Source organism: Chiloscyllium plagiosum, chromosome 7, assembly GCF_004010195.1.
Source record: "Chiloscyllium plagiosum isolate BGI_BamShark_2017 chromosome 7, ASM401019v2, whole genome shotgun sequence".
NCBI classification, from domain to species: domain Eukaryota; kingdom Metazoa; phylum Chordata; class Chondrichthyes; order Orectolobiformes; family Hemiscylliidae; genus Chiloscyllium; species Chiloscyllium plagiosum.
In genome coordinates this window covers 22,467,759-22,488,211 of record NC_057716.1, presented here as the reverse complement: position 1 = coordinate 22,488,211, position 20,453 = coordinate 22,467,759, and the positions used below count along the sequence as shown (strand labels likewise).

General features: G+C 43.1%; 1 protein-coding gene across 1 annotated transcript in view; it reads left to right on the top strand.

Annotated features, from left to right (window-relative positions):
• Nucleotides 1-20,453, top strand: part of LOC122551992 (carboxypeptidase O-like) — a 46,659-nt gene that overhangs the window by 2,186 nt on the left and 24,020 nt on the right. The window contains exons 2-5 of the mRNA XM_043694554.1: nucleotides 2,865-2,940; nucleotides 9,659-9,783; nucleotides 19,739-19,844; nucleotides 19,935-20,036. Coding sequence (XP_043550489.1) covers nucleotides 2,865-2,940; nucleotides 9,659-9,783; nucleotides 19,739-19,844; nucleotides 19,935-20,036 — 409 coding nt within the window. The remainder of the gene's footprint in view (nucleotides 1-2,864; nucleotides 2,941-9,658; nucleotides 9,784-19,738; nucleotides 19,845-19,934; nucleotides 20,037-20,453) is intronic.

Below are 20,453 nucleotides of genomic sequence, written 5' to 3'. Positions count from 1 at the left end.
TAAATTGCCCGTAGTGTTAGTAAAGGGGTAAATGTAGGGGTATGGGTGGGTTACGCTTCGGCGGGTCGGTGTGGACTTGTTGGGCCGAAGGGCCTGTTTCCACACTGTAAGTAATCTAATCTAATCTAATCTAATCAAAGCACTTAACAACCATTAGTCCCTGTCAATAAACATCTGACCACCAGCCTTGCGTGAATCTAGTCACACCACTTCTGAAAATCATACAAGATGGAGCGGGACGATCTAGCTGTGCCTGATGGCACTCGTCATCCGATTCTGACGCACATTAAGATTCCCCTCACAGTTCTTCTTGCACAAAACTAATGAGGCTAACAGCTGGGCATTGCAACAAAAGCAGTCAGGGGCTGCCACCAAGGGAAGCATTGATGAAGGCCTAGGAGTATGGGCAAATTACGGACGAAAACGGATTTCTGGTTAACATTATTGGGGTGAAGAATGTTGGTTGAGGCAAACATGTTCAGCAAAAGTGTTATAAACCAATCCAATTCTAAACATTACTCCGGGACTACACAATGTGGCATTTGGTGAGAGAGTTGAATATTCCACCCTTCCTGGTGGCCTACGATCTTCTTGTTTTGCTGTGCTGCTAAAAAATAGTATTGACACTGTTTGCTGAGATAGAGAAAGCTTTAATCTTATCGTGTTTTTTAAAGAAAAGATCTTATTGCGGCTTTATCTTTCCACAAGGAAGATCAAGATCACATAACGCTTGGTATTGAGATTTAGGGCCTCAATAGTCCATTACAAAGTCAGACCACACACCTTTTACCACATATTCCACCCTTCATGAACTTGACCTCACACAAAAACCCTGCTATCCATATGCTGATATGCCCAAGACCAGCTGACCCACTGTCACTGTTCTCACTCATCCACATTGGCTGCTGGATCTGCAAAGATCAATTCTAAAATTCTTATCCTTGCTTTCCAATCCCACCATGGCTTTGTCCTTCTGTATCTTTTAGGATTTTGACATTCTTCCACTATCAGTCTCTTGTTGGTCCCCAAATTTAACCACTTCCTTTTAGCAGTTGTGCCTGCGATTTTGAAATTCTTCCTCCAAAACACTTGTGCCTCTCCACTCTTCCCTCCTGAATGAATCATCTCTTTTGTCAAGCTTTAAGTCATTTATCCAAGTACCTGTTAATGCAGCTTGATAGGGACATGTTTTGAAAAAAAACTCCTGTTAAGTTCTGCAGGACATTTTGGAACTATAGAAATGCTCACAGCACAGGAAGTGTCCATTTGACCTGTCAAGTCAGTTTGCTCCTTAGGAGAGCGATTTAGCTGGTCTCACTCCCTTGTCCTTTCCCCTAACGCTGGAAATATCATCCCTTCAGGCTGATATCCAATTCCCTTCTCAAAGTCCTGATTGAAACTACCTCCACCACTTCCTTGGGCAGTAGATTCCAGATCCCAGCCACCCACTGGATAGAAGCCTGTTTTCCAATGTTATCTTTGACTCCTCTGCCATTTCATCTTTAACCAGCGCTCAATTTTTTTTGTACCTTATCCATCCATCCCCTGGATGAGTGCCTCATACCCTCCATGCCAAGATTTGCCTCTTCACCCATCCCCACGGACCTTCACACCATCCATGCCAAGCTATGACACTCACAAGCTCATTTGCATACCATTCACTCTGTTTAGAAGGAATGGAGCCGATAGTAATGTGTTTCACTACAGCCCAATAAAAGTGTCACTCATTCAGGCTCTGTAAAGTAAGAATTCTCGTGAACTATTCTGTGCTGAGAGCCCAGGCACCCAGTTGATTGTTGAAACACCTGCCACCCCCACAAGCCCCTCCCTTCCACCCCACCCCCAAGAAAATATTGCTTGATTGACAGTTCTGGTTCTCTGATCTATCCTCTCAATTGAAACAAAGGATTATTTTTTTCCCTTTTGGGTTGGCACTCACAACCTTCCTTCACATCACCAAACCACCTGTAGTACTTTTCATCTGTCACCAATAAATCACTCAATGTGTTTCCAATGAATCAAATTACTGCAATCCCCAGCAAGGGAAATGCAGACGGTCAAAGGTGAGAGAGAGGTAGAGAAAGAGGGAGGGATCTACACCAAAAAGGAATTGGAAATTGCACGATGGTTAAACGGACAAGTAAAGAGGTTTCAGGTGCTTGCAGTTTCTGCTGTTAACTTTTAAAAAGTCCAGATGGTTGACATTGTTACTGGGCTATCTTGATAATATTTTAAAGAAATTGGATGATGATGCATTAATGTTTTAATCATAAACTTCTTAAATGTGTCCTATTGTCACTGAGAGATTAATTGGTTCTTACAGAATGTATCAGAAGTGAATAGGCATGGAAATATCATAAGCTAGTATAGAGGGTATGGTGCTCATAGGGTGTCCATGAGAGCATGAAAGGAGTGGGTATTTTGAATTTACATTTCCAAAGGTTCCTTCATGGTACCTCTGAGGTGCCACAAAGCAGGAGTCCATTAAAAGCTAATTCTGAGGACCTTGGACATGCTGAACCAAGCAGTAGAGTCAGCCAGGTCTGGTGTGCACAGTGGCCACTCCCAAACTAGGTTACACTCTTAACTTGGCGGAAATCGGAGGTGTTGGGAATGGGGCGGGGAATAATGGAATCAGGTCCCGGCTTCCATTTTCACATCTCCACAAAGTCTCCCTGCTGCCATAAAAATGCTGCTCCTCATGATTATTGATCATTTTTCTATCAGCCTGTTCTTTCCTAAGGAGGATAAGCCCAGCTACTTCAATCTATCTTTCTAAGCACACCATGGGAACATGTATTTGTAACATGCTAAATACAAGAAGAAACCAAAGTTAGGTAAATGAATTTTGTCTCTCATTTCAGGGACCAAATACTCCAACTCATCCCTAGGGATTTCGAGCAGACGCAGTTTCTGAGACAACTCGTGGAGAACGACTGGGTATGTTCAGCAACGGGTCTGTGTGGTTGGTATTCTGGTTTGGGTTTCAATTAGGTAGTCTCCAGGGTTATCATTCAGCACATTGTCCACTCCCAATACACTTAATACACTAACCTAACATTGTATCCACAGTGTCGTCTTGGCCTTTATTACTGCTTATAAAATGGTGGAGTGAATCTTATCGGACATATATATATATATAGCAAGCTTTATTTTTGCAAACTTTATTTTAACCAGCACTTTATGAGTCGGCACTCTCAATAAATCGACAAAAAATATATACCTCAAATACAGCAATGTTTACTATATAATTCCATACAATTATCATAATTTGATAGAGTGTATTGGCCTCAATTGAATGGCCACATGAAATATCAACAGTTGATTAAATTTCGAGTCAACTTCTCCTCAAATACTGCAATGTCCGAGTCGTCAGTCGATGTTGAGTGAGAAGGCTCTATGCTGGTAGGTTTTATTTAAGGCAAAGTTACATTATCATTTAAGTGATTCATGCTGTAAGTAAAAGTATAACAGTGATTTGGATACCCCTGCATTATGTTTCTATTATTTAGTGTGGATGTTTATATGTTGACCTCTTGATTAAGTGGAATATTTGATCATCTGGCACTCTCCTGGTCCCATAGAATGCCTGTTAATAAGATGTTTGCTGCATTTATAATGATCAGATTGTCTGCTTTAGTGATAGCTGCAGGCCAGTTCACCCAAAGATGTCCCATGCTATTCTTAAATTAATGCCCCAGGGATCTTTTAATGTCCACCTTGTTACGATCAAGTGAGGAGAAGTAAATCAAATCAGCTCCCCTCGTTTCAAGTTTCTCAGTTTGTTACAACAGAGATTCACCAGAAAAAAATAAGGAGCCAATTACAAGGTTTTCTTGAGTGAAGGGAAAAGCAATTTTATCACCTGACAGAAACAATAAAGACCCAATATCAAATACACACACAAAGACAGGCAAATCGTTTTAAAAAAGGGGGATAGCATCTTGTACAAAAAGAACACCAAAGAATCAACAATTTAAAGTGCTTAGGTGTTCTTGAAATGTGAGGTTTTAACCTGAGACTACAGTTAGCTAACAATATTCTGGATCCAAGGTAGCTGTTAATATTGTAGATCTCAGGTGGATGTTCGTTTGCCAGTTTGCTCGGTCCTTCAGTAATCTGGGAAATGGAGATTTTCATTCTGGTCACAAATCGATCTTCTCTGGTCTCCCCACAAATATACGTTGGATACGTTGGATTCCTGAAGAAGGGCTTATGCCCGAAACGTCGATTCTCTTGTTCCCTGGATGCTGCCTGACCTGCTGCGCTTTTCCAGCAACACATTTTCAGCTTCCCACAAATATAGCTGGTTTGTGTATTTCAATGTCTCAATTTCTTGTTTTCAAATGAGATGGTCAGAGGTTGTTGTTGTTTTATTCTCCAAGACCAGAACGTCCCATAAAGCTGTATAGCCAACAGGAGCTAGAACAGTGTTTCTCAAACTGTGGGTCATGCTGTCCCGGGGGGTCAGCTGCCATTCTGAGCAAGTTCTAACAGCTATGAGGCCCCTTTAAATCTCACAGATTTTTAAATAATGCTGAGGCCTAAGTGTTCAATCTTGTAGGTCTGAATCCTGTTGAAAAAGAGCCCTAAAGGGAAGGTTGGTACTTTTCCCATAAAACCCTATGGGATAAACAGATTTTCTCCCCTCTGTTCTTAAACCCTAATAAAGTCCCACACATAAGACTTGAGGATGCAATCGAGACTGAGTCTTCAATGTCACACTGGGAATTGTCAGACTGCCATGTTTCATGAGATATTAAACTGAATCTCAAACTACATTCTCAGCTCAACATGATAGTGTTACAAGATGGACTATCAACTTTGGATGGCCATCTGATTTAATACGTTGGATTTTCATGGACTCATTCCTGACTCACCTCCACTGTAATATCACAGGCATGTCGTCCCTCTGCTCTCACAGACATCTTCCACTCCTGTGATGGGGTAAATTTACCCCACTCAGGATAATGTTCAGACATCCCATTGGGGTGACAATGAGAAGAAACGCAGGGACCACTGAGTTGCAGGTCTGGTTGATTGGTTTGAGTCTCGTTTGATGAAAGTTTTAATTTCAGTTCAGCTGAGTTCTTGGTAATGATGGTTTCATGAATCTTGCCTCAACATGTGGTCAGGTGCATAGTGTGACCAATTTTAAGTCAGCATTTTTTCCTTTTTGAAACCATTTCATGGGAATGTGAGAAGAGGAGTAGGCCACTCAGCCTGTCAAGTAGATCATGGCTGATCACTTACCTCAATTCCACATTATCTCCACATCAGTCCATGAAAGCCCAACGTATTAAATCAGATGGCCGTCCAAAGTTGATAGTCCATCTTGTAACCCTATCATGATGAGCCGAGAACGTAGTTTGAGATTAGGTTTAATATCTCATGAAACTTGGCAGTCTGACAATTCCCAGTACGACATTGAAGAGTCAGTCTCAATTGTATGCTCATGTCTTACGTGTGAGGCTTTATTAGGGATCAATTAGTCTCACTCCAGTGCTTTTTCATCAGAGTCTTTTGTCATTGCAAAAATCAACAAAGCCTTTTTTTCATTATATAGATGGGGCTCCCTTGCATTGTAAAATGTTTTTTATAAATCAAGGCTCCTGAGTATGGCTTTAAACAAAGACAAGATCTTGGATTCAATGATGATTATAGTCACGTGATGTTGAAATTGGTTGTTAAATATTTACTATTCCAGATAACAGTGATATGAAATGATTGTATTATCATTATTAGTTATAACAATTCTTGAGGATCTATGTCAGTGATGACTGAATTTACTGAACCTTAGAACCAAATACAATAACCTGCAAACAAATGAGAGCTGCAAGACTCAGAAAACCAGGAAGAATACATTCTTATTACTATTGCTTGAAGATGCTTAAATTTTCCATTAACATCAATAAGTGATGTACATGTACCAAGTGTCTAAATTCGAATTAATGTTACATTTTAGGTAATGTTGAGAGTTATCAAGGCTCATCACAAATGGGGGTGGAAGCCTTGTGAATCCCTCCTGAAACAGCCAGAATCAACACCACTCCTCCAGTGCCCTCAAAAGCAATCTGGAGATTTAAAAACAATGTTTTAAGAAATCAACCCATAATTTATACTTCTGCCTAGCTGCCTGATATGTAATTCTTTCTCACTTTTGTCCGTCTGTCTCTATCGGTTTGTCTGTCAGTCTCTCTCTCACACACACAGCCAATCTCTCTCTCTCTCTCTGTCTGCCTCTCTGTTTCTATCTGACTGTTTGTCTCTCTACTGTCTGCCTGTCTCTCTCTCTGTCTATCGCTTTCGTTTGTGTCTCTCACCTTTGTGTCTCTCTTATCTTTCAGTCTGCTAGTTTCTCTTGTTTTTGCCCTGTCTTGTCTTTCTGTACATCTCTCTCTATCTAGTGTCTGTCTCAATCCTGTCTGTCAGCCTAGCCCTCTCTTTATCTGTCTCTATCTCCTTCACAGTCAGTGTATATCTCGGTGTGCCTCTTTCTATCTGTCCTTGTCTGACTGTTCTTCTCCTGTTTATCTCCCTCTCCCTGTCTGTCAGTCTCTGTCTTTTCACCTGTCTCTCTTGCTCTCTCTCATGTCTGTCTGTCTTGTGTCTGCCAGACTGTCCCTGTCTGCCTGTCTCTCACTTTTGTCTATCTGTTCCTGTCTTTGCTGTCACCTCTGCCCACTTCCCATAACACTGACCAAGAAAATACCTGACTGAATAGGCATCTCAGCATTGTCCTTTCAATTTGGGTTCTTCTCAACACAGCTAGGTCAACCAACCGTCAAGGAGGGAAGGAACTGCAACTCTCATTGTATCTACTTCCTGTGCAAACACGATGGGCCGAATGGCCTCCTTCTGCTCTTTAACAACTCTGTGATCAACGAGGCTTTGCCATGCAGCGGCTTCACATCTGGGCACAGCATCGCCCCAATCAAATTCAAACTAAATCTAATTAAATGGAGAATAAAAACGTAGGCAGGCATTGGTTGGGTGGGATTTTGGAGATTTGGAATTTCATTGGGGGGGTCAGAGCAGTGAACATTAGCCTGACTACAATCTCCATGAGGAGAAAATGAGGACTGCAGATGCTGGAGTACCAGAGTTGAAAAGTGTGGTGCTGGAAAAACACAGCAGGCCAGGCAGCATCCGAGGAGCAGGAGAATCGACATTTTGGGCATAAGCCCTTCTTCAGGAATGAGGCTGGTGTGCCAAGCAGGCTGAGATAAAACACAAAGAACAGAGTTCCCAGAAGCAATCCCTATGGAACACCACTGGTCACGGAGCTCCAGGCTGAATGTTTTCCATCTATTATCCTCCGTCTTCTATGGGCCAGCCAATTCTGTATCCAGACAGGCAGGAAGCCCACAAACCTACCACCACACTGAGGCAACTACTGATTAACCTAAAGGACCAGCAAAACGAATGTAACTTACAAAATACCATGCAAGGACTGCAACAAACACTACATCGGTCAGACAGACAGGAAACTAGCCACGAACATACATGAGCACAAACTAGCTACCAAAAGACATGACCAGCTATCACTGGTATCCTTATACATAAATGACGAAGGGCAGACTGGAAAATCCCATCCATCCGAACACAGGAGAAGCAAAGACACGCATGGGAGTTCCTAGAGACCTGGAATTCAAACTGAACTCCAGTAATAAACACATCAATTTCGTCCCCATTTATCAATTTTTGTACAAAAAGCAGGGAAAATCATATAACGTTCCTTAACAGACGAAGGCACATAAATAAAAAGCGGGACAGAATACCAGCACTCACCAGAGATTCATTGATGATGTTACCTAGCATGGTAGTGAACCATATGAGATCAAACCTACCAGCTCAGTGAGCAAATTTACAACCTGAACCATAACCTGAGATACAACCTTCTCAAAAATCATAGATCTCCCCTGTATTCCATGCCTCATTATTTTCTGAATAAGTCTGCAATGGGGAATCTTTCAAACACCTTGCTAAAGTCCTTTTCCATCACATCCACTACTCTACCTTCATCAACGCGCTTTGTCATACCCACAAGGAATTCAATAAAGTTGTGAGGAATGGCCTGCCCCTCACAAAGCCATGCAGACAATTTCTAATCAAACTATGGTTTCCCAAGTAATCATAAATCCCGTGTCTCAGAATTCTCTGCAATTCTTTGTCCACCAGTGCCGGAAATCTAGCTGGTCCATAATTCCCAAGATAATCTCTATTCCCGTTCTTGAACAAGGGAAAAACATTTGCCACACTCGAATCATCTGGCACTGTTCCAGTGGGCAATATGCATGCAAAGATCATCGCCAATAGCTCAACAATCTCTTCCCTCACTGCTTGAAGTGATCTAGGGTATGTGCATTCCCACCCAAGGAATTTAGATATCCTTATGTTTTTCAAACTTTTAGCACATACTCCTTCCTATCATCAACCTGATCTCGCAGATCAGTCTGTTTCACGCTGTCCTCACAAATGTCAAAGTCCCTTATTACAATTGAAGTGTGTAACATTGAAGGCTGTGGGCTGTTAGTGTGGGAAAGTGGGATTTTTTTGTCGGTAGCTCAATGGACTGAGTTCTCCCTCACAGTGTGATTCACGATACCTGCATTGTAACAGGGTGTTACATAGCTGTGGGGGATTGTTCTGTCTGATGGGGACAGAGTACCTCACACAGAGCTAATGTAGTAAAATAATCTGGTGAATTTGTTAATGTGAGTGGAATATTCGTGTTGGATTTCAGCTCGGAGTTATTACATGGAGATCGCGGCCTTACTCCTCCCAGTTCTGCTGCTTGCCAGCCTGATCGTGTTGGTGCGCTTCATCCACCGGAGGAGAGACACAGGTGTGTAACATCCCACGGGAATGGGATTTGTTTAACATCCCCACATCATGACACTGTCGTCCCCGCCCCATTGTAACCTTTCAGCTGACCGGGGGGAAGGCGATGTTGGTTTGGGAACTGGGATGGGCTGTGTTCCTGACAATAGGAGGAACTGCATTCACAATGTTAGCCTGCTGGATCGGGTGACCCACCACCACTCTGTGTTATAGCACCTCAGAGAGAAGGAGAGACATAAGATCATGAGAATCGGGAACAGGAGGAGGGTATTCTGCCCCTCAGGATCCTGCTCCATTACTTAATACGATCTCATCTTCACCTCAACTGCACTTTCCTGTCCCACTCTCTTTGAACTGTGACTAAATAAAATCCCCTGATTCAGCACTGCCCTCTTGACCTGTAATCTTCTTCCAGACTTCTGCGCCCCCACCCCCTCTCCGGCCTATCGCCCTCACCCTCACCTCTTTCCACCTATTGTATTCCCAGCGCCCCTCCCCAGATTCCCTCCCCCCTACCTTTTATCTCAGCCCGCTTGACACACCAGCCTCATTCCTGAAGAAGGGCTTATGCCCGAAACGTCAATTCCCCTGCTCCTTGGATGCTGCCTGGCCTGTTGTGTTTTTCCAGCACCACACGTTTCAACTACAATCTCCATGAGTGGGATTTTCAGCTCTCCTCCCCGCCAAGCTCTCCCTCTGACCCACAGAGATGGAGATAGATTTCTGTGAGCCGCACTCTATGGTTACAGAGAGAAGTGTGACTCACGAGCTGTGGGTTGGCCACCCCTGATCTACATTGTGATATTTTGCACAGATCGATTTATGGAGGCCCCAGATCCCGGAGGGAATTCAACCTCAGGGTGAGGTTCACGCTCGGGTCCCAGCCTCAGCACTCGGCACAGTCAGAGGTGAACTGAAGAAAAGGGCCATCCAATACAAGTAGGTGTAACTCTGAATGATCAAAAGCATACAGATTAAGAGCGGATGAAGGCTATTTATGTAGAAACATAGAAAACAGGTGCAGGAATAGGCCATTTGGTCCTTCGAGCCTGCTCTGCCATTCAATATGAATATGACTGATCATTGTAATCTCAGTATCCCACCCTGCTTTCTCTCCATACCCCTTGATCCCTTTAGCTGCAAGGGCCATGCCCACCTCTCTGTTGAATATATCGAACAAACTTTCAATGCTAGAGAACAGCTTTCAATGCTAGAGAATTCCCACAGGTTCACAACTCGCTGAGTGGAGAAATTCTTCCTCATCTCAGTCCTGAATGGCGTAACCCTTATTCTTAGACTGTGACCCCTAATTCCAAATCGCTGCAACATTGGGAACATTCTTCCTGCCTGTCCAGTCCCATCAGGATTTCGTATGTTTCTATGAGATCCCCCTTCTCATTCTACTAAATTCCAGTGAGTATAAGCCCAGTGGATCCAGTCTTTCTTCATACATCAGCCCTGCCATCCCAGGAATCAGTCTGGTGAACCTTGGCTGGACTCTCTCGGTTCCTTCAGCCTACTTCTTCATTCAATAAGATCACGACAAATTAGATTACTCCCTATTCCCACCTACCCCACTCAGGAACCTTACACCCCCTTGCTAATCAAGAATCTAAATGATTGTAAAGTTTTCTTTTCCGCTGCCATGCTTATGGGGGTATGGCTGGTGTAGTGGAAGTTTCACTAGACGAGCCACCACAGGCAAAATGCTCTGGGGACATAGGTTCAGCTCTCACCATAGTGACTGATGGAATTTAAATAGAATGAATTAATCTAAAGCTAATCTCAGTAATGGAGACCATGAATTGATTATCATGATAACCCAACTAGTTCACTAAAGCCCTTTGGGGAAGCAATTTTACCCTCCTTAACTGGTCTGGCCTAAATATGACTCCAGAGCCACAGCAATTTGGTTGACTCTTAATTACCTATTGAAGTGCCATAGAAAGCAATTCAATTTGTGCCAAACTGCTACAGAAGAGACAATCAGAATGAAGATGGATGGACCTTTGCAAAAAAATTCAATGGCACACTCAGCACAACAAAGTCCTCCTTGCTAACATATGGCATTCAAGCCAAAATTGGGAGATCAGTCCCACAGACGAGTCTAGCGGGAGCCTGACATCGTCATACTCACAGAATCATACCTTGCAGAAAATGTCCTAGGTATCACCAGCACCATCACTGGATATGTCCTGTCCCACCAACAGGAGTGGTCCAGCAGAGCTGGCGACACAGTGATACACAGTCAAAAGGAAGTTTCTCAGGGAAACGTCAACATCGATTCCAGATTCCATTAAATCTTATGGCATCAAGTCAAACATGGGCAAGGAAACCTCCTTTTGATTAGTACCTGTCACCGTCTGCCCCTCATCATTTCACCTCCATGTTGAACAACATTTGGAGGAAGCACTGAGGGTGTCAAGGGCACAGAATATGCTCTGGATAGGAGATTTCAATTTTCATCGTTCATTGGCTTGGTAGCACTATTACTGACTGAGCTAGGTGAGTCCTGAAGGACATAAATGCTAAACTGGCTCTGCTGCGGCTAGAGAGAGAATCAACAAGAAGGAAGAACATACTTCACTCCACTCATCTGCTTGTTTCAGGTATATATTTATCCAAGGCAGCACTGATAGGAGTACTCAGTGCACAGTAACTGTAGAGACAAAATTCCATCTTCATATCAAAAAAACCCCTCCACTGTGTTGTGTGGCACTATCACCATGCTAAATAGGTTGCAAACAGATTCAGCAACTCAAAACTGAGTATTCGTGAGGAAGGGTGAGCCATTTGCAGCAGCAGAATTGTATTCATCTGCAATGTGCAAATTCACAATCCAGCATTACCACTGTAACATTACCATTAGGCTAAATGATCTCACAACCAGAAAATCGAAGCTAAGCTCTGCAGTCCTACCATATCACGATTGGTAGTGGTAAGTTAAACAACTAAGCTGAGGTGCTGGCTTCACAAATTTGCTCACCTTCAACAATGGGCAAGCCCTTCACATCAGTGTAAAAGGTAAGGCAAGAGAATTTGATCTTCACAGAATCTCTACAACGTAGAAGCAGGTCATTTGGCCCATGATGTGCACAATAACCCTCCAAAGAGCAGCCCACCTAGACCCACTCCGTCCCTGTAACCCTGCATTTCCCACAGCTAACCCACCAAACCTACAGATCCCTGAACACTATGGGGTAATTTCCCATAGGCAATCTACCAACCTCCCTTTGTACTGAGGGAGGAAACCAGAGCACCCAGAAGAAACCCACGCAGACACAGGGAGAACGTGCAAACTCCACACAGACAGACGCCCGAGGGGGGACTCATCTTCATGTATTCATCCTCAGTTAGAAATATTGAGATGTTTCATTTCAGTTGCCTCCTGAGGACCACAGCATCACAGATGCTAGTCTTCAACCAGTTTGGAATATTCCCCATCTATGTCCTCTCCAAAATAAACAGGATCCTTGACCATCCACAAAGTGGTACAAGGTGTTGACAGTGCACTTACTCAGTACCAACCTGCTAACTGACACTCAGCTTGAGTTCTGCCAGAGCCACTCAGCCCATGATATTTTTACATATTTGGACAGTAAAAGATGAACACAAGCTGAAAGATGAGGTGAAGTGACAATGATTGCCCTTGACAGGATGGCAGCATTTAACCAAATGTAGTATCAAGTTCCTCAGGGGATTGCCCCAGACCCAATTAGGTGATAGTCCAACTTCCTGAATGAACTTCCCTCCTTCAGAAGGTCAGAGGTAGAGGTATTTACAGATGATTACACAATGTCAGCATCATTTGTGACAACATTGATACAAAAGTGGTCCATGTCTTTTTGCAGCAATGATTTGGAGATGCTGGTGTTGGACTGGGGTGTACAAAGTTAAAAATCACACAACACCAGGTTGTAGTCCAACAGGTTTAATTGGAAGCACACTAGTGTGCTTCCAATTAAACCTGTTGGACTATAACCTGGTGTTGCGTGATTTTTAACTTTATGTAGCAAGATCTTGACAACACTTAGGTTGGGCAGATAACTAGGGCTGTCAACTTGGGCTTGGTAAATTACATTTGGAGCATACAAAAACTATCTCTCACAGGAGAGAATTTAACCATCACACCTTGACATGCAGTGCCATTACCAATACTAAATCCCACACTATCAGCATCTTGGACATTACCATGGACCAGAAACTGAACTGGATGACATATATATAGTGTGGCTTACAAGACCAGAGCAGAGATTAGGAATTCTGTTGTGACTTATTTACCTCTTGACTCCCCAAAACTATCTACAAGGCACAAGTCAGGAGTGTGATAGAATCCTCCCCACTTGCCTGAATGAGTGCAGCCCCAACAACACTCAAGAAGCTTGACACCATCCAGGACAAAGCAGCTTGCTTGTTAGGGAGCACATCTAACACCTTCGACATCAAGGCTCTCCACCACAGATGCACAGTGGGCAGCACTGAGTACCTCTCCAAACCACACTGCATCACTCACCAAGACTCCATTGACAACACCTTTCAATCCTGTAGCCTTTATCATCTTGAAGGACAAGGGCAGGAGATGTATGGAAGCACTACCACCTGTGAGCTCCCCTCTGAGCCATGCACCATCCTGATAGTCTGGTAACAATCCTAGAATTCCCTCCCTAATGACATTGTGGCTGTACCTGCACCACATGGACTACAGGAATCTAAGAAGGCAGCTTATCCCCACCTCCCTGTGAACAGTGAGGGATGGGCAGTAATTGCTGGTTTAACCAGTGATCCCACATCCCTAGGTTCTGGATTCCTTGTTTTTTTAATAGATATTCTTATTGAAGATAAAGGAAATTTTTTAAACATTTTTTTACAAACTTACAAAATAACGCAAACAAATATAAACACTAATATACAATTAAATATTAAATAAATGATAACCAAAACACAACAAACAAAAAAAAAAGAAAACTCAACAAGTACTAATCTAATCTACAAAGAACCAAAGCATATAATAAAATATCTTACATTACTCAAAAAAAAAGTAATTAAATAATGAAGTACATGCTCAGAATGAATTAACATCAAGTCATAATAAAACCTGTATTCATACAGGATTCCTCCTCTCGGGGGGCCCCGGACCAGCCAGAACCACAACCACAACTAGATAAAAGCCCTTGATAATATAGTCGAAATATCTGTATCGATATAGCTCAGGAAGGGCTGCCATATTTTATAGAATAATTCAGTTTTTTGGTGCACCATATTTGTAAGGAAGTCAAGGGGAATACATTCCATGATTAACCTGTGCCAATTCGAAAGTCCTGGAGGGCCCTCAGCTACCCAATTTACTAAGATATTTTTCCTTGCATAAAAGGAGAGAATGGAAAATAATTTCCTCCCAGGCACATCCAGGGAGGGCAGGTTCGAGAAGCCCAGGAGAAGAGATACTGGACCTACTCCAATTTCTGCTCCCAAGATTTCTGTTAGCACATTTGTTATTCTGATCCAGTATTTGCGGATCTTATGACATGTCCATAAGCAGCGTGTGAGAGTGCCCACTTCTATTTTACATTTAGGACACATTGGAGATGCTCCTGCCCTAAATTTTGCCAGTTGTTCCAGTGCTATATGAGTCCTATGGAGTATCTTTAATTGAATAGCTTGGGTTCTATTACAAATGGAGTTCTTTCTGGCATTATCCCAGATGTCATCCCACATTTCTGAAGGGATTTCCAACCCCAACTCCTGATTCCATGTTTTAAACAATTGTTCCATATCTTTCGATACTTCATTTTGTAATGAGTGATAGAGAGTGCTGACCAAGGGTGGACCCATTGGCCATAACACTCTTCTTTCCCTATACAATTTATAAGAGCTATCTAATAATGTGGTCTTATTCTGTATATAATCTCGAATTTGGAAATATTGAAAAAGGTTTCTATTCGGCAGTCCAAATTTCTGGTGCAGCTGTTGAAAAGACATCATAACCTCCCCATCGAACAGATCCCCTAAGCAAGAAATACCCCTGGACCTCCAGGTTTTAAATGTAGCGTCTGTGTGCCCCGGTTGAAAATCCCATGCTCCCACTATAGAAGTATAAGGAGAGGTTTTTTTGTGAATTACCCTCGTCTTGACACATTATCTTCCAGACTTTAATTGTATTTAATACAATAGGGTGTTTACAATGGTCCATAATAACTTTCATCTTATCTAAAAATAAGAGATTAATGAGGGGACACTTTGCTTGAGAAGCCTCAATGTCCAGCCAGATTGATTGCGGGTCACATGAGACCCAGTCAGCTACGTAGCTTAATAGAGAACTCAGCTGATACCTCCTAAAGTTTGGAAAATCCAGTCCTCCCCTTGCTTGTGGAAGCTGCAGTTTCTTTAACTTAATACGGGGCCGTCTATGACTCCAAATGAAAGAACCAACCGTATAGTTTACACAAGGCCAGCCTCTGCAACATCACAGGGAGCATTCTCACAGGGTATAAGAGACGAGGCAAAATATTCATTTTAATTACAGCTATTCTGCCTAACCAAGATATCGGGAGATCCCCCCAGCGTTGAAAGTCCTGCCTTATCCTCTCTAATAGGTGCACAAAATTGGCTTTGTACAGCTGACCAAATACTGGGGTGTTAAAAATACCTAAATAGAAAAAACCCTCCAGAGACCACCAAAAGGGAAAGCAAGACCCGTCCGATAAATTGGACATACTAGCGAGACCACCCATCGGCATGGCCTCCGATTTTGTGAAATTGATTTCGTAACCTGAGAATGCACTAAATAAATTGATTACTTGGATCAGGCGGGGCACGGACATCAAAGGATTACTAAGAAAAAAGAGAACATCGTCTGTATAAAGGGTAATTTTATGTTTACCCAAACCAACCCTCGGAGCCATTATATTAGAAGCGGCCCATATAGCTTCCACTAGTGGTTCAATTATTAGCGTGAATAATAATGGTGAGTGAGGACATCCCTGACGACAGCCCCTACCCACACTGAAGCTATCCGAGCCTAAACCATTAGTAATCACGGCTGCTTTGGGGTCATTGTACAATATTGAGACCGATTTAGAGAATACCGTTCCGACACAGAACTTTTCCAGTGTGTAAAACAGATACGACCATTCAACCCAATGGAATGCCTTCTCCGCATCTAAAGAGACTACTATTCCTGGTATTCTTTCCTGATGACAGACTTGAATCACATTCAAAACCCTTCTAATATTATTAGATGATCTACGGCCCTTGATAAACCCTCTTTTATGATGTATGGTAAAACCCTCTCCAGCCTTAATGCTAATGTTTTAGAAAGAATGTAAAAATCTACATTTAGCAAAGATATTGGTCTGTATGATGCGCAATCTTCTGGGGCCTTTCCTTTTTTAAGAATGAGAGAAATATTTGCTTCTCTCATCGAAGGCGGGAGGCAGCCCTGACTATATGAATAATTATACGTGTCTATAAGTGGACCAGCCAGTACCCCTATAAACTCTTTGTAGAATTCAGCCTGGAGTCCATCTGGACCAGGTGCTTTGCTGCTCTGAAGCTGCCTGATTGCATCAAGTACTTCCTGGGTTGTCAGGGGAGTAGTCAGGATCGACACCTGTTCCGGGGTTAATTCTGGAAAGGCCAGGCTTTTAAAAAAGGACTCCATCTTCTTAGCTCTGTCTTCACAATCCTGTGATTTATACAGATCAGAATAAAACTTTCTGAAGGCTGTATTGATCCTTTTGCGGTCATGAGTCAAAGTACCAGCACTTTCCCTAATGAACATGATAGCTTGAGGGGCCTTTTTTCTCCTTGCGAGATATGCTAGGCATCTACCAGGCTTATCGCCGTATTCATATAGTCTTTGCTTTGCAAATAATATTTCCCTCTTTACTGTTTGGTAAGTACGGTATTCAAGGCTGTCCTAAGGGCTGTAATCCTTTGTAACTTAGCAATAGAGGGCCTATCAACACACGCTGTCTCAACTGCCTTCAAGCAAGCCTCGAGTAGACGCTGTTGTTCTCCCTTTTGTTTTTCCTGTGTCGCCGAGTATGAAATAATGAGACCTCGTGCATAAGCCTTAATGGTCTCCCACATCACCGACGGGTTACTGGCCACACCTGAGTTAATTTCCAAAAAGGTTTTGGATTCTTGAGAGGAATATTTTACGAATTTGCTATCCTTCATTAAAAAGGAATCCATACACTAATGTTGGGGGCTTGTCTCATCATCCATAATCTTAACTTCCATATACACTGCGGCATGATCAGAGATTATTATATTACCTAGTTTGCAGGATAATATGGAGTTCAAAAAGGTCGAGGGAGCAAAAAACATATCAATTCTAGTATGACACTTATGTAGGTTAGAGTAAAAAGTAAAGTCTTTGCCCTGCGGATGAAGGCACCTCCACACATCTACCAACCCTAGCTCCTTATTCAAATCCGCCAATTGTCTGGATCAAAGAGATATATCCACAGTACCCTTGGGTACTCTTCTATCTCTGGGTCCATAGTACAAATAAAATCTCCTCCTATAATTGTGTGACGAGCCCCAAAAGTCATCAGTTTGAAGAACGCTTCCATTATAAATTTGAAGGGGTGTGCTGGGGGACAATAAAGATTCAAAATTCCATACTCCTCTCCATTTATGAGGGCTTTGATCAGTATATACAATCCAGATTCATCTTTTATCTGACTTAAGATTTTGAAAGGAAGGTTCTTCTGAATGATAGTGACTACTCCCCTACTTTTTGAACTAAAAGATTAAAAGAAGGCCTGGTCGAATCCTCCTTGTTGTAATTTTAAGTGCTCTTTATCCAGTAGGTGTGTCTCCTGTAAGAGAGCGATATCACCCCTTTCTTTTTTGAGGTTTGATAATATTTTCTTCCTTTTGATTGGTGAATTACTCCCCTTAACGTTCCAGGTGCACCACCTAATCAAATGACTAATCCTGATCGTCCAGGCAAGTCCGAGACCCCCGGGAGGAGGAACCCCACCCAAAAAACCCCGAGCATAGACCGTAGAAAATTCACAAAAGTAGAAATTCTTTAATACATTAACACCAATATAGTTAAAAACTATTTCTAAATAAGAAAAATATAAAACACATTTAAAAGGAGATTTTCCCCCTTGTTCCCATGGGGCATCACTACCTGTCAATAGACCCACCGTATCCTCTCCCAACCAGCGCCCTGCCCTCGACCCAGGCACCACATAATAGAATAAACAAATTCAAGTGTACTATGAAACCAAAGTTAAAAGTCAGTGCCCCACACCCACACCAACACTTGAATGCGTTTAGTAAAGATAATACAAAGTATAAACATATAAAACTACAAAGTTACAATCCCAGCAAGTAATAGACAATTAAGTATAATAACAGAAGAAAAAAAAAACATGTTCTAAAAAAAATTGAGGTAGGACAGAGCAAAGGCCTTCCCCCCGCACCCTCCCCCCCCCACCAATGGATCAGCTAAGCCGCCCAGCCTGTCAAAAAAGAGAAAATCACATAATGGATAACAAATAAGCCCCGCTCCCTACCCCCCAGGAGATGATATTAAACAATAAATGGGATGAAAAGAGAAAGAAAAGGTAAACTGGGGGAGGGGGTGCAAAATAGCATCATTAGCCATATGGTTTAATTCTTCCAGTCTATTTAAGAGAGTCCAAAAATTCTTTAGCTTTCTCCAGTGATCCGAAGTTATAAATGGATCTTTCATGGCTGAGGCGCAGCGTTGCTGGGTAACACAAGGAATATTGGATGTTTAAGTCTCTCAGACGCTTCTTCGCCTCATCGAATGCCCTCCTCTTGCGAACCACGGCTGGAGAAAAATCCTGGAGTAGCATAATCCTACAGCCCTTGTACACCATGGCCTGGGGATCCTTCCCCAGGATTCTAGAGGCTTCCAGGAGCATCTGTTTCTCTCTATAGCATTGGAGCCGGAACAGATCGGGCGGGGGTGTTGGTCTGACCCGGGTCTGCGTATAGCAACCCGGTGGGCTCACTCTACCCGCACCTGGCCTGGTCTGGACTCTAACTTTAACATTTCAGGGAGCCATTGCTCCAAAAAAACTGCCAGCTGGCCTTCCTCTTCTCGTTTGGGAAGGCCCAGCAACCGAATATTTTTTCGACGACCCCGATTGTCAAGGTCGTTGATGTGCTCCTCCAAGGTCCGGACTCGCTGTTCGAGAGTCCGGACCCAGCCCACGGCCGATTCAGCGGCAGTCTCCGAGGTTGTGGCCTTTAGCTCTGCCCCTCCAACGCGATGTTCAAGTTTTTCAATTTCTCGGTCGTGCTTTTGCAGCACAACTGAGAGTGACTCACACCTGCTCCTGGATTCCTCAATAAAGGCATCGATCCTCTCCTGCAGCTTGTTGATCCCGGAGACCAGGCTTGCCTCTGCAGGTAAGTCCCCTGAGGCGGCCGTGGACGTCTCTGCCTGCTGCGGGAGGGGGTGGGGGAGGGGTCCCCGCCTGTTGCGAGCTGCGGGCATTTTTACCTTTAGTCATTTTTACCTTTAGTCATTTTAAGCACCGCACCAAACTGTTCAAATGACGAAATATGCTGGGTAAGAGTTATTTTAAATGGTTTAGAGGGTGTGGTGGAGGTGGGTACCCCACTCTGCCTGAGTCTTGGGCAGAGTACTACAAACTCAGACTTGCTGGGTCGCCGCCATCTTGAATCCCCCCTCCCCCCGGATTCCTTGTTAACAGGAACACACATCTTGCGGTTATCTTTTCTAGTCCTGTTAGAATTTTATAGGTTTTTAGGAGATCATCCTCATTCTCCTAAACACGAGTGAATATAATGCCAACCAAACCAGTCTCTCTTCATATGTCAGCCCTGCCATCCTTTCCCATTATATTTTATACCATTGTGTCTCACTCTCATTTAACAGTGTTTTGACACAAAATGTTCAAGATCTCCTGGACAGTCAAATACAGAGTGAGGATAAGCAGCCTTTCAATGTACACAGCTACACTAAGTATCACCCAATGGAAGAGGTAAGTCTTACCTAAGAGGAGAAGTGAATTAAATCTTTTTCCATTTCACACTTCAAAACATCCTTCACTGTTTTGTTCTCAAACACTCAGATCTACCAGTGGATGGAACAAATGAAGGAAAACTATAAGGAGCTGGTGTCACAGCATCTACTGGGGATAACCTACCAGAAACGGCCAATGTATTATCTAAAGGTATTCAGTGAGTGTTGTACTCAAGTGTTCTTCTTCTATTTTATTACTGGTTCAGAATTAAGCCCCCTGACCAATATATTGTCCCATCAATGGACTTCACCAGACAGCAGCTCAGTCCCCACCAACCTTGTCGAAAGGGTGACGCTGGAAAAGAACAGCCGGTCAGGCAGTATCCGAGGAGCAGGAGAGTTTCAGGCCTAAGCCCTTCATCAGGAATGTGAAGGGGGGAAGGCAGCTGAGACATACATAGGTAAAACCAATGACTGCAGATGCTGGAAACCAGATTCTGGATTAGAGTGGTGCTGGCACAGCAGTTTAGGCAGCATCCGAGGAGCAGTAAAATCGACGTTTCGGGCAAAAGCCCTTCATCAGGAATACAGGCAGAGTGCCTGAAGGGTGGAGAGATAAATGAGAGGA